The sequence below is a fragment of the Rhipicephalus microplus genome, chromosome 2 (assembly GCF_043290135.1).
Source record: "Rhipicephalus microplus isolate Deutch F79 chromosome 2, USDA_Rmic, whole genome shotgun sequence".
NCBI classification, from domain to species: domain Eukaryota; kingdom Metazoa; phylum Arthropoda; class Arachnida; order Ixodida; family Ixodidae; genus Rhipicephalus; species Rhipicephalus microplus.
In genome coordinates, this window is record NC_134701.1 from 295,371,163 (window position 1) to 295,388,291 (window position 17,129).

The 17,129-nt window shown below is 46.4% G+C and overlaps 1 protein-coding gene across 1 annotated transcript in view; it reads right to left on the reverse strand.

Moving 5' to 3' along the window:
- ds (dachsous cadherin-related 1) overlaps positions 1-17,129 on the reverse strand; it is a 228,881-nt gene that overhangs the window by 173,804 nt on the left and 37,948 nt on the right. Inside the window, exon 6 of the mRNA XM_075882295.1 lies at positions 10,212-10,396. Within this exon, the coding sequence (XP_075738410.1) occupies positions 10,212-10,396 (185 nt within the window). The remainder of the gene's footprint in view (positions 1-10,211; positions 10,397-17,129) is intronic.

Genomic DNA, 17,129 nt, shown 5'->3' on the forward strand with positions numbered 1-17,129 from the left:
GCGACCTGTACTGTACTACGTTACGCATGGCACACAACTCACCATTGGTGAGACGAGCACTCACTTTGGTCCCTTGCACAAGTGATCCGAAGGTCGCGGGCTGAATCCGTGGCGACAGTATTTTCGATGGAGCAAAATATGTTTGAGACCCGTGTGCTGAAATTCAGGCACAGTAAAGAACCCGAGGTAATTGAAATCGCCGCAGCTCACTACTTTTGGGATTTGAAAATCTGACAAATATTATTACTCTTCGGCCGATTTGGGACACGGTGTGAATTGGTGCAATGCAGAAGAAAATGAGGTACCGCGGTGCAATAGAGCTGCCAAGTTAACAAACTACGCAGCGTGGATGACAACCACAAGAATGTAAGTTAAGTTGAGTTAGTGCAAGTGAACCATAATGTAAACAAAACGTGTCTTTTTTCTTTTTCTTTGTCACGTCACCTCAAGTTCACTTGACAAGACGCAGGCAGTTGCAGTGCCGTTTAAAGTCGATTGTTTTACCAATAATGTCATATGTGACGTTTATCTTGGGTCCCGTGACCCCGAGCTGTTGAGGTGCAAATAGACTCTCCCGAGAAAAATAGTGCACAACTAGTGCCACCTAGATGGTATTATAGCTGTTAGTAGCCAAGCCAATGACTGCCTTGAGTACACATATGGGGCCGGCCTTTTGATCTTTGTGGCAAGTGTTGAGGCGAGCCATTTGTCATTTCAAGTCGCGCTTCGAGTGGTCTGTGTGTGGTGTAGCTCAATGGTGCCAAACAGGTGGTGTTATTATAATGCCGCTTATAAAACAAAAGTTGTCCTAGCCACGAAGTCGTTGTCCAACATTCAAGCCAAGCAGGACTTCGGAGTAGACAAAAATATGTGCATCACTGGGGCACTGCAGCACGGGACGACAGCCTTAGAACATTTATTGTGCACTTCTTTAAGTAGTAAGGCATATCCAGTACGCTTGATGGCACCAACGATTGCACACTGTTTGAGGATAGCTGCAAAAAAGTGAGCGACGACGACTCAGAATAAGCGCAGCATCTTTATGATGCAAACAAAAAGAAACAGTGGGAAAAAAGAATGACAAAGAAACACACACAACAGGACTAGCGACTGTATGTTTCTCGAGTTATCTGCATCATGAACCAACTGCTTTGTTTCATCTTCATGTTCAATAAATGTTTTCTCTTTGTGAACACTGTCTTCCCTCTTTCATCATCATCATTTATTTACCTTTAAGGGCCCCTCATGGGGCATACATAAGGGGGTGGAGTGTAACAATAAGTAACTCCGGGTCAACCTACATTCGTTAAGCCTACATTCGAGGTTTGGTTTGGAAAAACTTTATTCTGAAAGTCTACACCCTAGCATGTGGCGGGCCGCTCCCGCAACGGGACAGTAAGGCTGAGACCTACCACGGCATCATGGGCCCTCTGGACAGCCCAAAGTTATGATGTGATGTTCAGACTCTGTAGAGCGAAGTCCCACTTGCTGGACGATGCTGTATCGGTGCCGTGTACCAGAGAGCACTCCCAGAGCATGTTGTGCAATGTGGCTACACCGCCACATTTCGTACACGAGTTAGTTTCAAAAAACCTCAGGGGAAAGGTCGTGGAGAAAGGCAGGGTTAGAATACGTTTCTGCTTGATGTAATTGCAATGTCAGTCCCTGCGCTCTATTTAGCTTCCTATATGGAGGTGGAAAGTTCCTCCTATCAAGAGCGAAACGCTGGCTAATTTCATTGTATGTAATTGGTGGATCCCTGTTTACCAAATTTCCAGGTCGACCCCAAGGTCCTCCATGGTCTTGGACAGCTAACCCTCGTGCCCTGGAGTGGATCAACTCATTGAGATCGATAATGCCTCCGTCCATGTTTCCCGTATGAGCCGGAAACCATGTAAGGGTACGGGTTGTAAGCGACTCCTCATGTTTTTGACCTCTTTGCACACAGCTCCAACGCTGAAAGCACTAATATCACCTCTAGAGTCACTAAACATATTAAAGCCAAGGCAATAGCAGCCTGCTCAGCTGCAATGGCAGTTTTGGTGCATACCAACGTTGCAATAATGGTAACCCCTTTGTGGTTGATTGCCACTACCGTAAATCAGTCACTATGGTCACCATATTGCGCCGCTTCTACGAAACAGGCACCCCCATTGCGATCCGCAACTTGGCGGAGGAGGGCCTGAGCCCGCGCTCTCCGCCTTCCAACATTTCGTTGGGGATGCATGTTTCTCAAGGTAGGCGAGACAATGATATTCTCCTTCTGATCTTTCGTCAACCCTTGGTGCAGAGCCTCAACTTGAGCTGGTGGGGTACCCATATCCACGAGAATCATCCTTTCCACTTTTAAGCCAGAGAGCCTAATTACTTGTGTTCTTTCTTGCACTTCCGTAATCTCTTCTAATGTATTATGGATTCACAACTGCAGGAGACAATCTTTGTGGGTGTACAGTGTAAACCACCCATAACGTAACCGCTTGCAATGCGGTCTTTTTTTACTCGTGTTTACCCTCTCATAGTACCCCATGTATACGCATACCGCTTATTGTGCACTACCCCAACATGAAAGACCAGTTATATTGCGGTTGCCGGAAATTGTTTGTGACAAACCCGATAGCGAGTGGGCTTCTGAAAGGAGGCGCGCTAGGTGCACCGCTGGGGAACGAACGACAAGGTCGTTACGAAGGAAGAAGGGACACAGAGCGAATGAATGAAGGGCAGAGGGAAGAAAAAAAATTAAAAAAGACTCGCGGGGCACAGCAAGTGCTTACCGAGTAAGGGAGGATCCTTGCCTCGGTGACCGATAAGCCTTTGCACCAGCATTGACATGGCTACAGCGTACTACATCGCTAGCGTGGCTTCGCCCGCACACAGCTCAACGTGGCACGTGCGATCCTGTCCTTATTAACTGCATGCGCTTCAAGGGGCGAGGCTACCATGAAAGAGCAACTTTTTTTGTTTGCTGAAATATCGTGATTAAATTTTCAGGGTAGGCTAATAATAAAGCCTTTTGAATAGCCAAAACATTTTATGCATTTAGGTTCACTAGTTCCCAAGTGGATGGATGTCGCCACGGATTACACCACTCGGTATGCCATCACGCGGGCCCTTCCTACCAGTTGTGCGACCGACATCGCTGACTTTCTTCTAGAAGACATCATATTACACCACGGCGCTCCTCAGCAACTACCTACCGATCGGGGTTGCTACTTTTTATCACAAGTTATCCAAGACATATTACACTTTTGCGCTACAAAGCACAAGTTCACAACGGCGTATCATCCTCAAACCAACGGGCTCACGGAGCGGCTAAATAGAACAGTCACGGACATGCTCGCCATGTATGTTTCTTCCGATTATCGTGACTGGCACTCCGCCCTTCCATTTGTAACATTTGCGTATAATACGTCTCAGCATGACACTGCAGGTTTCTTGCCATTTTTCCTCCTGTACGGACGAGAACCGACGTTGCCTTTTGACACGCTCCTTCCTGGCGTTAGCCACACGTCATAATATGCCCGCGATGTGATCTCTAGAGCTCTAGAGGCACGTGATATTGCTCGCCGACGTCTGAGCGATTCGCAGGAATGACAACGACAGGTCTACAACGCGTGCCATCGTGATGTCCACTTCAGTCACGGTGACACAGTCCTTCTCTTAACGCCGTCGCGGCGAGTTGGCCTGTGCGAAAAGCTGACTTCACCGTACTCGAGTCCATACCATGTGGTGCGCCAAGTCACCGACGTGACATATGAAATTGAACCTCTTAACACCACCAGCGCGCGATCGTGTTCTGACGTTGTTCACGTCACTCGGCTGAAGCGATATTACTCGGACCAACCAAGCACCGAGATAGTGCCTTCGCCGCCGGGGGCCATTTACAGGGGCCAGTTACAGCCATTTATCAGGATAGTCCACATAGGCCTCTTAGTCAGGCTCTGGTGAATTAAGTAAATGTGTCAGCACCGTGAAATTCACTGTGATGACTTCTGAATAGGTGCTTTACACTAGGACAGAGCCATTTTTTTTTATTTTCTTGCTGAAAATGTTTAGCAGAGCACTGAATTTATTGTTTGCTTTTGAGCTGTTATCAATAAAACTTTAATTATCACAAATTACAAAAAATAAATTCAAAAAGCAGCTCTGTCAGTGGATGGGCTATTTATTAAAGTACATAATAAAACAAATCTGATACAAATCATATGAACAGTTGCAGAGATATCACCAGACTAAACAACCTCACTGGCCAAAAAAGTCATTCTGAGAAAACGGACTTCGAAAGTTTTGAACACATATTTTGGTCTAAAATGACCCTGCACAGTAGCTAGATGTGTGCTTTGGCACACCCTTTCTTTACCGCTTTTCCTGCTTGTGTTGCATCCATTTTTTTGCCTGTTTCAGACGGAGAGTGTCTAAGAGAATCTAAGTTGCGGTTTGGTACCAAAGCAACAAAACTGTTTGCAGTAGCCGCACTTGACGGGAAGGGTGTACATATCGTTAATAAAAAAGAGGGCGGCATATGTAGAGCTTGAACTGTGGTTCGCGATTCGAGTGCAATGCCGTAAATCAGGTGCGCGCCCGTGAAATCGAATGGTTGGCGTCTTTCAATGCGTCAAATTCTGGACATGATTCGACATGGTTTTTGTGTAGTGTGCATAATCAAGGCGGTCTGGTAGTCAGTGAATTTCCGCGATGGTGCTTTCATTTGTGAGAGACCCCCCTTCCGCGTTCATTTCATTGGCAACGCGTGTCTTTGGACGTTAAGTTCTTTTAACATTAAGAAATTTAAATGTTACCAAACAGGCATTGCATGTTTCGATTCTCGAGAACACGAAGTTGCATGCTCAACATGTTTCACACAAGTGCGGCCTTTGAAAAAGGTTGTTTTGGTTATAGTGCGGTATAGTGCGAATACTCGCGGCTCCCGCAACTGACGTTATAAGCGGTCTATAGTACTGTAGTTGGGGAGCCCAAGGTCATTCTTTACCACCCTCCCAATCATTGCATTAAGCTTGTCCCTTTCCGGTCTCTTCCAAACATGCATTGCTGCCACATATGCAAAGCGACACAGCAGAAAAGCATGTATAAGGCTGACCAAGCTGTCCTCTGATACTCCTGCTCTTCGATTAGGCACCCGCCTCATGAGCCTAATAACACTATCTGTCTTTTTCGCTAAACTTTGAATCGTGATTTTATTGGCGCCCGTTGCTTCTAGCGTCGTACATGATATCTGAATCGAAGCGACCTTGAGGATTAATCGTCCACTTTTGGTACGTAGGAGGACGTCTGTCTGTAGGAGCGGCACCCAGCCTCACGGTTGACAGCTCAACGGCCCATTCTGGCCGGCTTAGACAGGAGAAGCTCGGACTTTTCCGGAGAGCAGGAAACGCCTTTGTTTTTCAGAAAGCACTCATTAGTCTTGATAGCCTCTTGCAAGGCAGCCTCTACGGTGCCATCACTACCTCCTCTACGCCAAATAGTGATATCATCGACATAAATTGTATGACCAACACATGGAATTTCAGAAAGCTGCCTCGTGAGACCAGCCATGAGAATGTCAAAAAGTAAGGGTGATCCCTGCAAGATGCCCCTGTTTCCCAGCCCTTGCACATCTAATTCTATATCTCCAACTTTAAGTATGGCTTTTCAATCACTCAGAATTATCTGACAAACGCATAAAATGAGGAAGCTTGGTTCAGACTAGAGATCACATCCAAAATAAAATCATGATGAACATTGCGCTTTTCTTGGATCCAAGCCTAGAATCGCCCTGGTTTCTTTGGTATATTTATCTAAAATTTAAGTCTTAGTGATATTCATAGCATTTTGGGTAGAGAGGCCTGGCCTAAAGCCAATTAAGTAATGGGGAAAAAGATCATTGTGTTCTATATAATCCGCCATTCGGTTCTGGATAACGTGTTCTGCCACCTTTCCCACACATGACGTGAGAAAGACGGGATACAGATTATCCAAACTTGGTGCTTTACCAGGCTTGGGAATCAGGATCAGCTTGGCCAATTTCCTTTGCCCTGGGATATTACCTCCCTTCCAAATCCTATTAATCTCATCAGTAAGAAATTCAATAGAGTCGTCTTCTAAGTTTCGGAGCACTTTGTTGATTATCCTATCCGTACTCGGTGCCAATCGACCAATGAGTTCGTGCAGGGCACATCGCACATCGCTGATGGCGAAGGGTTCATCCAAATGGAGACAAGGTGTTCCGGGTACCCCGGATAGACTTGCATGTTGGAATCGACTACTTGCGGTAGATACTGTACTTACTCGCATAATTTGCGAGCTTTCTTTCGCGCAAATTACGCAGGGATTTCGCGAACGCATACGACATAATGCGTAATAGGCCTAACGCGTGCAGTATATTGACTAAAAATAATTAATTGATGCACAAACAAAGTACACTTTTTAACTTAACAGAATTAGCACGTACTTTAAGCAGTCAGATGCGGTCACATGCAGTCTAGTCAAAATCACTGATCGAAAAGTCAAGTTGAGAATCATCATTGCGGTCGCTGTGACGAGCCTCCCAAAGTGTATCGTCCTCGGTTCCGTAGAGCCCGCTCGATTGCCCCATTTTCTTGAAGCTCTTTTCGACAAAGCTGGGAAAAACTAGGTCCCACGACACGGCGATACCAAAAGACACAAGCGCTTGCATATAATTGAAAAGGCCTTCTTCAATGGCAGAAAACTTGTATCAGCTAGCGCGCACTCTACTTTCTCCTGTACCGATCGGGCCAATCATTACATGCTGAAGTTGACGTTGAAGTTCCAGTTTTTTTCAGCAAACTACACAACAGCTAGCTTGAATTTAGCCACATATATATAATTACCGTAGGCCATCGCAAGAGAACAGTAAAAACGCAACAGATGGATAGCGAAACCCAAACTTCAGAAATCAACCAGGCGTGCGTTGCAGCGCAGATGCAGAGAACAAGGGGCACAGTTGGCGCGACAGGCGCTCGAACGCCTCTGATGCAGAAAGTTGTCAGTGACGTGATGCGAGCATACATTCTCATGGTAGAGATCATAGAGATAGAGGGAGGGAAGTGAACACTCGAGCAGTTCCGGCGGGTAGGGTCACAGAACAGCTATATGTAGGGTGTTTTAGAGACTCTAGTTTGGGGAAAGTCCTCGGACGGAAGAGCTTCGCAGTCGCAGCTCGTTTGATTGTGTTCGCCTGCTAGGTAAGGCGCATGCCCGTTCAAAGCATCCAAAGGTCCGAAGTTTCTTCGTGTGCGTGCCGGTGAGCCGGCTTGGCCGGGTCGGGGAGAGTAAAATATTCGAGTAAATTTTTTTTCATAAAGCAGGCAAAATATTAGGGGTGTGCAAATTATGCGAGTAAATACAGTAGTTCTTAGCAAGCTGCCCCAATAATTACACTCCCGACAAAGATTTTCAGCAGGATTGAGTATTCTAGCGAGGACCCCCTCTCTGATTAGATTTTGTGGCCAACTTGTCAAGCAGGTGTTTTAAAAGATTCCATTTACCTCTGGTTCACATTTGTCCATCGACTGAGTTACAAATTTCATCTTACCACTTCCTCAACAAGTTTTGACAATGGTCTTAATTTAACTTTGCAATCTTTTTCCGAAGCTTACGATTAAGCCTTTCCATCTTGCCGAGAGCGACTGCTTTGCCTCCAGTAATTTCACAAGAGGACTGTCCATTTTTTCAGTCTGTACCTCTGTCTCAATGGTCTTGGTAACTGCCCTAAAACCCTGCAGTGGCATCTCCGGAAAGTTATACTCTCCCTGTTATACTCTGGCCCTGCGTAACTCCCAAAGCTTATCCCAGTCCACGTAAGTAAACATTCTATTAGATTTCGCCTCCATCAGTAATTTAGTAACTTTATGTAATCCACATGTAGTATATTTGAAGGTTTTCCCAACTGACTGAGCCAGCATTTTACATGAAGACTAGGTCCGGGGTGGAGTGCCCAGTGGTGGATGTGCCGCGTCTCTAAGGAAACGTCAGATAAGTTCTTAACGAGAAACCCGCATCTCCCATCTCCTGCCACAAGCTCCTACCCTTAACAGAATCATATGGGTAGTTCCCCCGGGCCAGGAAAGGCACTTTAAATTTCCCCGCCACAACCAGAAGGGAGAGCCCAGACAACCTGGCTGCCTTAGCTATGATACAGTCGAGCCCACATATAATGGCCCCACTTAAAACGAATTTTCGCTTAAAGCGAACAATATCCGCGTGACCGTCAAAATATACATTGGTTCAATGGCACAAAATCGCACTTACAACGAACGTCTCCGAGCGCCACTGATCGGTTACAGCAAACGAAGTCAGCAGTCTGCAGACTTCCCAGGAAACCAATTTCGACTACCGATCAGGCATCGGCGAGGTGCCCATACATTCTTATTGTTAAACGCCGATTCTGCCTACGCGCCCCTCTAGTTGCTGCTCTCCCCGACTGCTTTTTGTTACGCACCCCTCCGTCCTTTGTCCCCCCGCTACTCTGAGCACCCCGCATCGCCAGACGAGGCCCGTGTTTTCACACTGCCACCGATCTTTTGAAGACTGGTCGGCCACATACCCTGTTTTTGATCGCTGGTACTGTCGTTGGCGTCACTGGCCTGGAGTGACCAGACCATTTGCCAACATCGTCGGCCACCGACTGTATTGTATCCGATAGTCTGCATCTAGTGCACGCTCGTACGCTACCCCACCGACTCTGATAATTTGCGATTCGTTTCGTGTTTAGGACTTGTTCTCGCTCACTTCGTACTCAACTCAACATGCTTTCCGCGCGCGTGGGGATGCGCGAAAACGGGTGTTAACTTGCGCAAAACGAATCGCGAATTATCGAAGTTCGTGAGGCCACGCAAACCCGCCAGTGCAACAAAACGATTTTTTGATGACGGCTGCCCATTCTTCGAACGCCGCCGCACCTTTCCATGTGTTTTGGTTTTCAAGGTCGCCCTCCCGCCACATCCTCCCCTCTTTTTATTGCACAGAGGAAGGAATCTTTCATTCCTCCGTGCTTTATCGCAACTCCTTGCCCTTCTCTCTCAAGTCTGCTCTCCTCTCTTGATCACAACCGCTTCACCCCTCTCCACCGCTCCGCTACGCTGGCTCGAATCAGTTTTTTTCTGACTGGAAACGCGCCCAGAGCTGTTCCACGTGTGTACGCCTCTTGCTCGCTCTTGGTGTGCGTGTGTGGTCATGATGGCCGACGGGAGGACTAGCACGCTTTTTCGTGCCGCTCAACAAAACGTTGAAAGTGTGACCATTTGGCTTTAGCGTAATCCGTGTGTTAGGTGACGCGTTGCGGAGCACTTGCTCATAGCTGTTGACCACCTGGCAGCCAACTTGCCGCTTCGGGCGTCCCTGTATTCATTTGTGGAGGTGGTGAATATTTCGTGGGCGGCGGTGACGGCTACATGTGCGCGAAACTATTTTCACAAGGCCGACTTCGTCGATCATCGGGCCCTATGCCGAGCCTGAAGCTTCCGAACAGGACCACTGCGGCAGGGATTTGTGGCAGCGCGTCGTCGACTCCGACCTGGGAGAGTGGGTGGGACATCTGTTGCGATGATTTAATTATAGCGGATTATGGCGCCGACACTACCGCACCTCGTGACCTTGAGCACTTTTTTTTTCTTCGAAATCACAGCTCTTTCAGTGTGATCGCGCGCGCACACGTGGACAAGTAGCGGCCTCCCACAGCTGTCTTGGTAACTTGATTTTTCGGTCACAGATGCACAGACGACTTTTCACTCACAACCAACGGGGCCGGCAATGGCGGCGGGTTTTCTAGGACACGCGCTCTTTAACGCTATCATGTTAAAAACCAATGCTTGGTGCACACAAGCATGCGTGAGAAGTCAATGAGTTTCTCCAGCCAATAGGGCAATAATTTCTTTTGGTGAATCCTTCAATTAATTTGCCGCCCTTTCAATTATTTGTACATTTATAAGTTTGAATAAATGGTTGGCAACTGGAACAGGGTGACTACCACTAACGTACTAGTTCCAAAGCTGTCTTGCACCCAGCACATTTCATTATGAGACATTATTTAAGCTGACACTTGTTAGTGAATGGCAGCATGAGTAATAACATTAAAGGTGCTGTGCTGGCTTAGATATCCTCATTAGTATATCTAAGGCTAACTTATAAGCAAAATTTGAATTTTAAAAGCTGAACCAAGGCAAAGTTGTGCACAGAGCCCAAGTCTAGCGTGGTACCTGAGTGTGTCCATAGGCAGGAGGCTGTGTGCCAGCCGTAGCTTGCACATTGAGCAGCAGGAATGGGTGTGCCTCATGATCCAGAGGGCGCTCCACACGGATGCTGCCAAGGTGGGCATCAATCGAGAAGTATCCCTCCGGGTCACCCGAGTAAATGGAGTAGCGAACCCTGGGCTGCTGACCCCCTGCAATGTATGTCCACACACAAGAGCCTTGAAGTTCCTTTGTAAACAAGAGAAATGCTATTGCAGAACTGTATTTATACCAGCTGATATTGCCGCATGGTCGCGACATTGAAGTGGGTTCAAGACCAAACTTTTTATTTCAACGAACCTGTGCACGAGCAATGGAAGGTCCAACTACAAGCGATACAAACTGTGGACTGAGAACGGTGAACAGAACATCAGCCATGAATAATCTGTCAAGCAGTGAAGCGCATCGATACTTATACTTGCGCCATTAAATCTTCCAGCATTATCACGAGCAGCCACGTAAGTTCCCAGAACAATCTTCAATGTTCCCATTGTGTACATAACCTTATCGGCAGGTTCTAAGATTATCTAGATAATTCCCAGTCATTCCGACGAGCTTTGCGTGAGGCAACAGTTACTTTGATAGGTAAACTAGTGTTTACCTATTAAACAACCTACATAGTAAAAAAATTAGAACATTTACTTAATTTTTATTGTAGGGAAAAGCCCTTCAAGGTGAAAGTTAAAAAAATGCTAATGCAAATGATTATACGGTTTGATGGATTCTAAAAAAATACTGATGTAAGCAATTGTAATAGGCCAGCGATGAAATTTTCTACTAAATGTGTTGTGATAACTAATAAAATATTATGCATATCACATGTCTATATTGCTCTAGACTAATCTTTTTTCCTGAGTAATTATTTATTATGTTATACACCAGCTATATACAGTATAGTTGAAGCCAGGTGAAATGTAATATGAAAGTTTGTACGCGATCTATTTTCTCTATTGCTTCATGATAGTCTGGATGCCAAAAACGCTGACTTTTTTTGTTGTCGTGTGCTTTCTTTTTTCCAATCAAGGTTGATTATTGTACAAATATGTGTGCTGTACAAACTGAGTACAAGGGTGTTCGATCCTCTGTCAGGCTATATGCCTTTAGCCTAAATATTCTTTTGTTTCTTGGACAAGAAAATAATAAAACAATTTTTTTCATACTGAGAATTGAAATTGTGTAATGGGGCGGTAAAATGAAAATAGAAAGAAAGGAGCGTGTGGGGTAATGTCATGTACATGATAACTGTTTTTTGGGCGAGTTGGTTCATAGCACAGTGAGGAAGCAGTGGCATGAACACAAACCCACAAGAGAGTGTGTCGTTTCCTGTGGGTGTTAGCACAGTTACTTCCTCACTCTGAAATATCACTGAAACTTTCACACTTCTTTAGCACACACAAGCATTACACACAAGCATTACATACAAGCACCACTGATAAGACATGCAATTATGATAGAAAGCTTAGGCAAACACCAATAACACGGCTGCTGGATAAAAACAAGGTGCGGCCTGTTGCGTCGCCATCAATGGGCGAGCGCAACTGGGCATAGTTGACAGTTTCGACCGCTTTTTGGGGACGGCACTGACACTACACCCATCAAAGCGGATGACACTGTTTCAATGTGGTTGCCTCAGGATTTGTGCATGTCCATGTGCTTTTCGTGTACTTTTAAGTGCTTTTTTTTGTGTGTGATCGTGTAAGGGGAGCGTGGTGGGGGGTAGCTTGCCTCATGTTTCCTGTGATCGAGAATGTGTCGAGATCACAACTCAGGTTTCGCGCAATGCCGTAGTTGTCCGCCGCCGCCGCTGGTGTCCGTAACCACATCGCGTAAAATAAGGAGCTTTTAGCTTTTACGAAGAATACTTTTTCACATTACCGTCTTACCAGATACCGAATAAAATCTGCGCATACGCCAATCGTTTCGAAATGCAAACCTTTACATAACATAAGCTACCCGCCGGGCAGGCTTTACGTTTGCCGCCCCATCTCAGAAATCCACTTTCGTTTGTAGGAAATCGCGATATCCACAGTGCGGAGACTCCAGCCAACGGGTCAAAATAAGCCGAAGTGCGAGCGTCAATAGCGACGACATTGTTTGGGTGTAATTACTGAAGCTAGAATCAGCTAGAATGACCTAGGACATCAAAATCGTGAATGTGTGAGCCCCCGGCGGCTGGATAGGTAGCGCCATCTAGCTGTGTCACAATAAACCAGAAAATCACAAAATTGTTATTGCAGAAACATCATGCATTGTGTGCCTGGCATAAAAACCGTGCAGCCGCGTTCTTAAGATGAGCTACCGTTTTAATCATTTTCAGCTTAAAAACAATACGCGTAAGCCAACATGTTCTTTACTGTGGTTACATGAAGTGTCGCAAGATCTCGACAACATCGTGGCAGTAACCTTGTATTTCTTCACTCTTTTGCATATACGAGGATACTGTACACGATAACGAAACATCTTGTGATTTTGCCGGAGAGGCGATTCAATCATATCAAATATGGCTTAAATGTAGTTAGAATCACCATTTATGGTGTGCGAAAACATAGAGGCTTACGTTTGTGTACGAACGTAAACGTTTACGTATGGGGAGCTAAAAAAGGTAAAAAACATGCGCTCTGGTAAGACGGTAAATGCAAACCGGCATACGACAACACCTTAACGTAAAGAAGTATACATACAAACTAAAAGCCCCTACTAGCAAAAAAAATCTAGTACCAATGACACAGTGGGGCTCAAACCTGGTGGGCGCCAGCCCAGTATTCTACTAATGAGCTATGCTGGTGCTTGGAACTCAATGGCAAACTTTCCCTAGGCATGCTTGATGTCGTAAATGTAATCGCATTCTTATGAGTAACAAAACGTTTTAGAACAGCAAACGAACAACTAGGCGGTACACAATGCGAATAATTGTGAATCCTCCAATGCCCTAACCCACTACAAAAGCTCGTTCTTGAACACCTATTAACTATGGCGCATACCCATCATTCCTCATTGTCATCAGCCATTGCGTGAACAATTGGCACAATATTCCTTGCAATAGTGTAGCGGGTACCAAGCTTCTCAGAAGAATGACGAAGGATAGCACAGCGAATGCCGGCCTACTACCCTAAAATGTTTATTATTAATGCCGTAGTGGATACCCAGTAAGTGTGCTTGCAGGAGTTACTCAATGAGTGTTTAGGAAAAGCTCTGAAAAGCCGCTCTTCTAGCTTTTGCTATGACTGTGCTGCACCTTCCGCAGACCTGCCATTTTTTTTTATCTTGGTATATAATATCCAGTAGCTTGGAATTATGTTGCATGAACCTGAGTCATTTTCAGACAGTCCATCACAATTCATGCCTTAAGGGAATGATTGCTCGGATTTCACATCGCAAGACCACAAACACAATATGATTATGAGGGACACCACAATCTGGGAATTTTGACCACCTCAGGTTTCAACAAGCAGCTAAGTCGAAGTTTACAAACCTCTACAATTTTTCCTTTATTAAAATGTGGCCACTGCAGACGAAATTCCATATTGTGTGGGAATCGAGGCTAGCCCGCCCTCTTTGCGCTAGCTTTGCCACTTTTCTCTGCCATTCTGATGTCCCGACATGACTCTCCTCCTCCGCTGTCTGCTGCGCTGGGAGAGCGAAGAGTGACGTTTTAACCCATTCACCCGGTAGCGGATGTCGACTGTGGCAACGTGCGCGGAGTCTCTCAGGGCGTTTCGCACGCGTGCGTCAGGAGTGAGTTAGATCTCTTCAGGACAACTTAGAGTGAGCACGCATCTCTTTTCCGTCCCTCTACTCCTAATGTTTGGGGCTTGTCGGACTTTGCCAACGGCGCTTGGCAGCTGCAGTGAATGCTCACCTTTTGTTGCCCTTTTCGAATGCTAGGCCGAAGAACGGTGCAGGGTCGTAGTGCGTGGCCAGGCGACGCCGATCCGTATTTCTCCGAAGCCAATGCGAGCGCCTTTGCCCTCGCTCAAGCAACCGAGCCTTTGTTCCAGTGTATCCGTGAACCACTTTTACCACAGAGACGTGCTCGCGACACTCCTGTGAAGTACTTCTCGCCTGTGGCGTGGATAAGCCCATTTGCTTTCCCGCCGCACCTTTGCAACAGGCTCTGTACTGCGTTTTGGTGTTGCCGCAGACAATAAAGTGTTGCGACCTTCAGCAGCACCGTGTTCTCACCACGGCGATGGTTAACGCGTGCCCTGTGGCTCACTAAGACCGGACCCACGCTAGTGGCCGTAATCCTTCGGGATACGTGTACACTACAATTGTATCTCACAAAATTACCTAGATGAAAATCTGGCACTAATGAGCTGCTGGATGTAAGGAAATGCTGAGATATGTGAGCCTCGAACATGACTCAAAACTGTATAACTCGAAAACGCGTATGGTTTCGTGTTAAAATGGTTGATTTCTTTTTCTAAGAACACGTAATAGGCTATTTATTTCTGTCATTGCAAAAAATGTGTTTTATTTAAGGAGGGGCATGGCTTGTGGAGACCGGAAAATTGTGAAGAAACTCTATTTCTTTTATTGCAATTTTGAGATCTACAGCTGCTGATGCACTTATACCGTGAATTTCATGCCTATGATATCAGTATTTTAGCCACTAAGACCCTTTATACAACCCTTACTAGCTAAATCTGAGCCAAAATCAACATTGGTGTTGCACATTTTTTACGACGCACCCCTGCCTTTCTATGAGTGCCAGAGCTGCCATCTGGGTCTCATTTGAGAGAGCCGTCTTTTGCTTTCAAGTTCCCGCCAGGGCAGGCCCGATTCAGCCACTAGCAGCTTGAAAAATGTGCGGGGAAAAGAGGTATCAGAGCGCCCTCCTATTCACTACTTGGTGCACGTGACTTGAGCTTGCCTCCCTATTGGTGGAGTCTGTTCGCTATCGTCTGCTGCGCACATTAACGCATGCCATGTTTCCTCAGTGTTAGCCATGAAGCTTTTCCTGAAGTCAAATCCTGAGCGAAAATTCCGCATGCGGCAAAAAGTTTGGTGCGATAAAGGTGCGACAGACGCTAGTCACGAATTTCAAGAAGCGCACCATGATACCGCAAAACCCCCGAGACCCTACACTCTCCGCGTCCCATGGCAATGATGTCGATGCTACCATGGAAAGTCAAGCACCCACATTAGTTGTCACGGAGCCTATGCAAAGTTCATCAGTCGCCGACTTTTCGAGCAGTAATCGCATGCGTCAATACTATCGGCAACAATCTGACTTGGAAGAGGAGCAAGTGAAAGCCAAAGAAAAGTTATCAAAGTTGTCGTCTACTGCAGCGATGGAGCGGTGACATGCATTCGTGGGTGACGATGCTGACAAAGCCGCCTGATGGAACCACATTCACAATTATAGATTTGGACACAATGAGCAGTGCTTTGTTGGCATTTACAAATTGCAAGGCATGCAACAGAGAACTGCAGATTATCCGCGACGACCTGGAATTCGAACTCGCCGTGAAGTTGCGTTTTGTGTGTTCGACCTGTGGGGAGACTGCATCATTGTAGAGCTTGCTGCGCATTCTTAGCAATGAACGTATGAACCCTTTTGCTGTGACCGTTTTGGTCGCGAGTGCCATGCAGGCAATGGGGAACAGACAGACCATTCTGAATGATGTGTCCTCGTGAAGACGAAGTTGGCACTCGCAGCAGATCATACTGCACGTAATTTGACGAGCGACTGTGCATGGTTGGTTCGCGAACTTTACGTCGAACCTGATATAGGCCACACCGGAAACATCGCGGTGTCGTTTGGTGGGTCATAGATGACTTGCCGTCATTCATCCCATATCGATCTCGGCACCATCATAGAATTGTTCAGCGGGCAGGTGCTTAAGTTCATTGTTTTGAGAAACTTTCGTGCTGGCAGCGAGTCAGGCCCAAAGGAAGGTGACCCTTCTTATGCAGCATGGAAGCAGCATCACCAGTGTCAAAGAACAGCGAGAAGAGGGCTGGAAAATGGAGGTTGAGGCTGCCCTCAACCTCTTCAGCAGGTCTCTTGAGCGGCACAACCTCCGCTACATCTTGGTGCTTTGCGACGGGGACAGCCGCAGTTACCTTGCGCTACAAAATGATAAGGGTTATAGTTATATCCCAGTGGAAAAAGAGGACTGCATTATTCATGTCTAAAAGCGTATGGGCACTGCATTTCACTACTTTATTGCAAAACAAAGAGGCCCTGGCCTTGAGAGTCTCAGGGAAAAGGGCCACTTAAGAGGAGACCTGACCTCCATTCACCAATTATTATGGGTGCGCTCTGAAGACCCACAGTGGTGATGTTGATACTATGTACACAGCAGTGATGGCTACTTATCATCACATCACATTTAATAATGATGTGGCAAACCACTCTCTGTGGCCAGCTGGCCCGAGCTCCTGGTCTAAACAAAATGCGGCAAAAGCCGAGGGGGAGCCCATTCCCAAACATCGTTGAAAGCTGCCTGCACATGTCTACCAAGCCTTACCTCCCATTTACAAGCACTTGTCAGACTAAAAGGTGTTGGAACGATGCCAGCGTGGGAAAACCCAAAACAACAATGAATGCCTGCATTCAATGATCTGGGCGCTGGCACCAAAACAGCGACATGCTTCTCTATTCACAGTGGAGGCATTTGTGGCAGAAACAGTGCTCAAGTTCAACGCAAGCAACGAAAGGGCATCAGAAGACATCGTGAAAGAGCTGAGCCTAAAAGCCAGCTGGAAAAGCTGCACCTGCATGGCTGAAAAGGATCGACGGGGCACGGCAGCATCAGCCATGAAGCGGCAAGCAACTAAAAACATGCACCAGTCACAGAAAAAGCACCACACAGGGCCTCATAGTCATATGCCCGGTGCATACTGAGCTTCTTCTAGAGCAATTATGTAAACAAATGA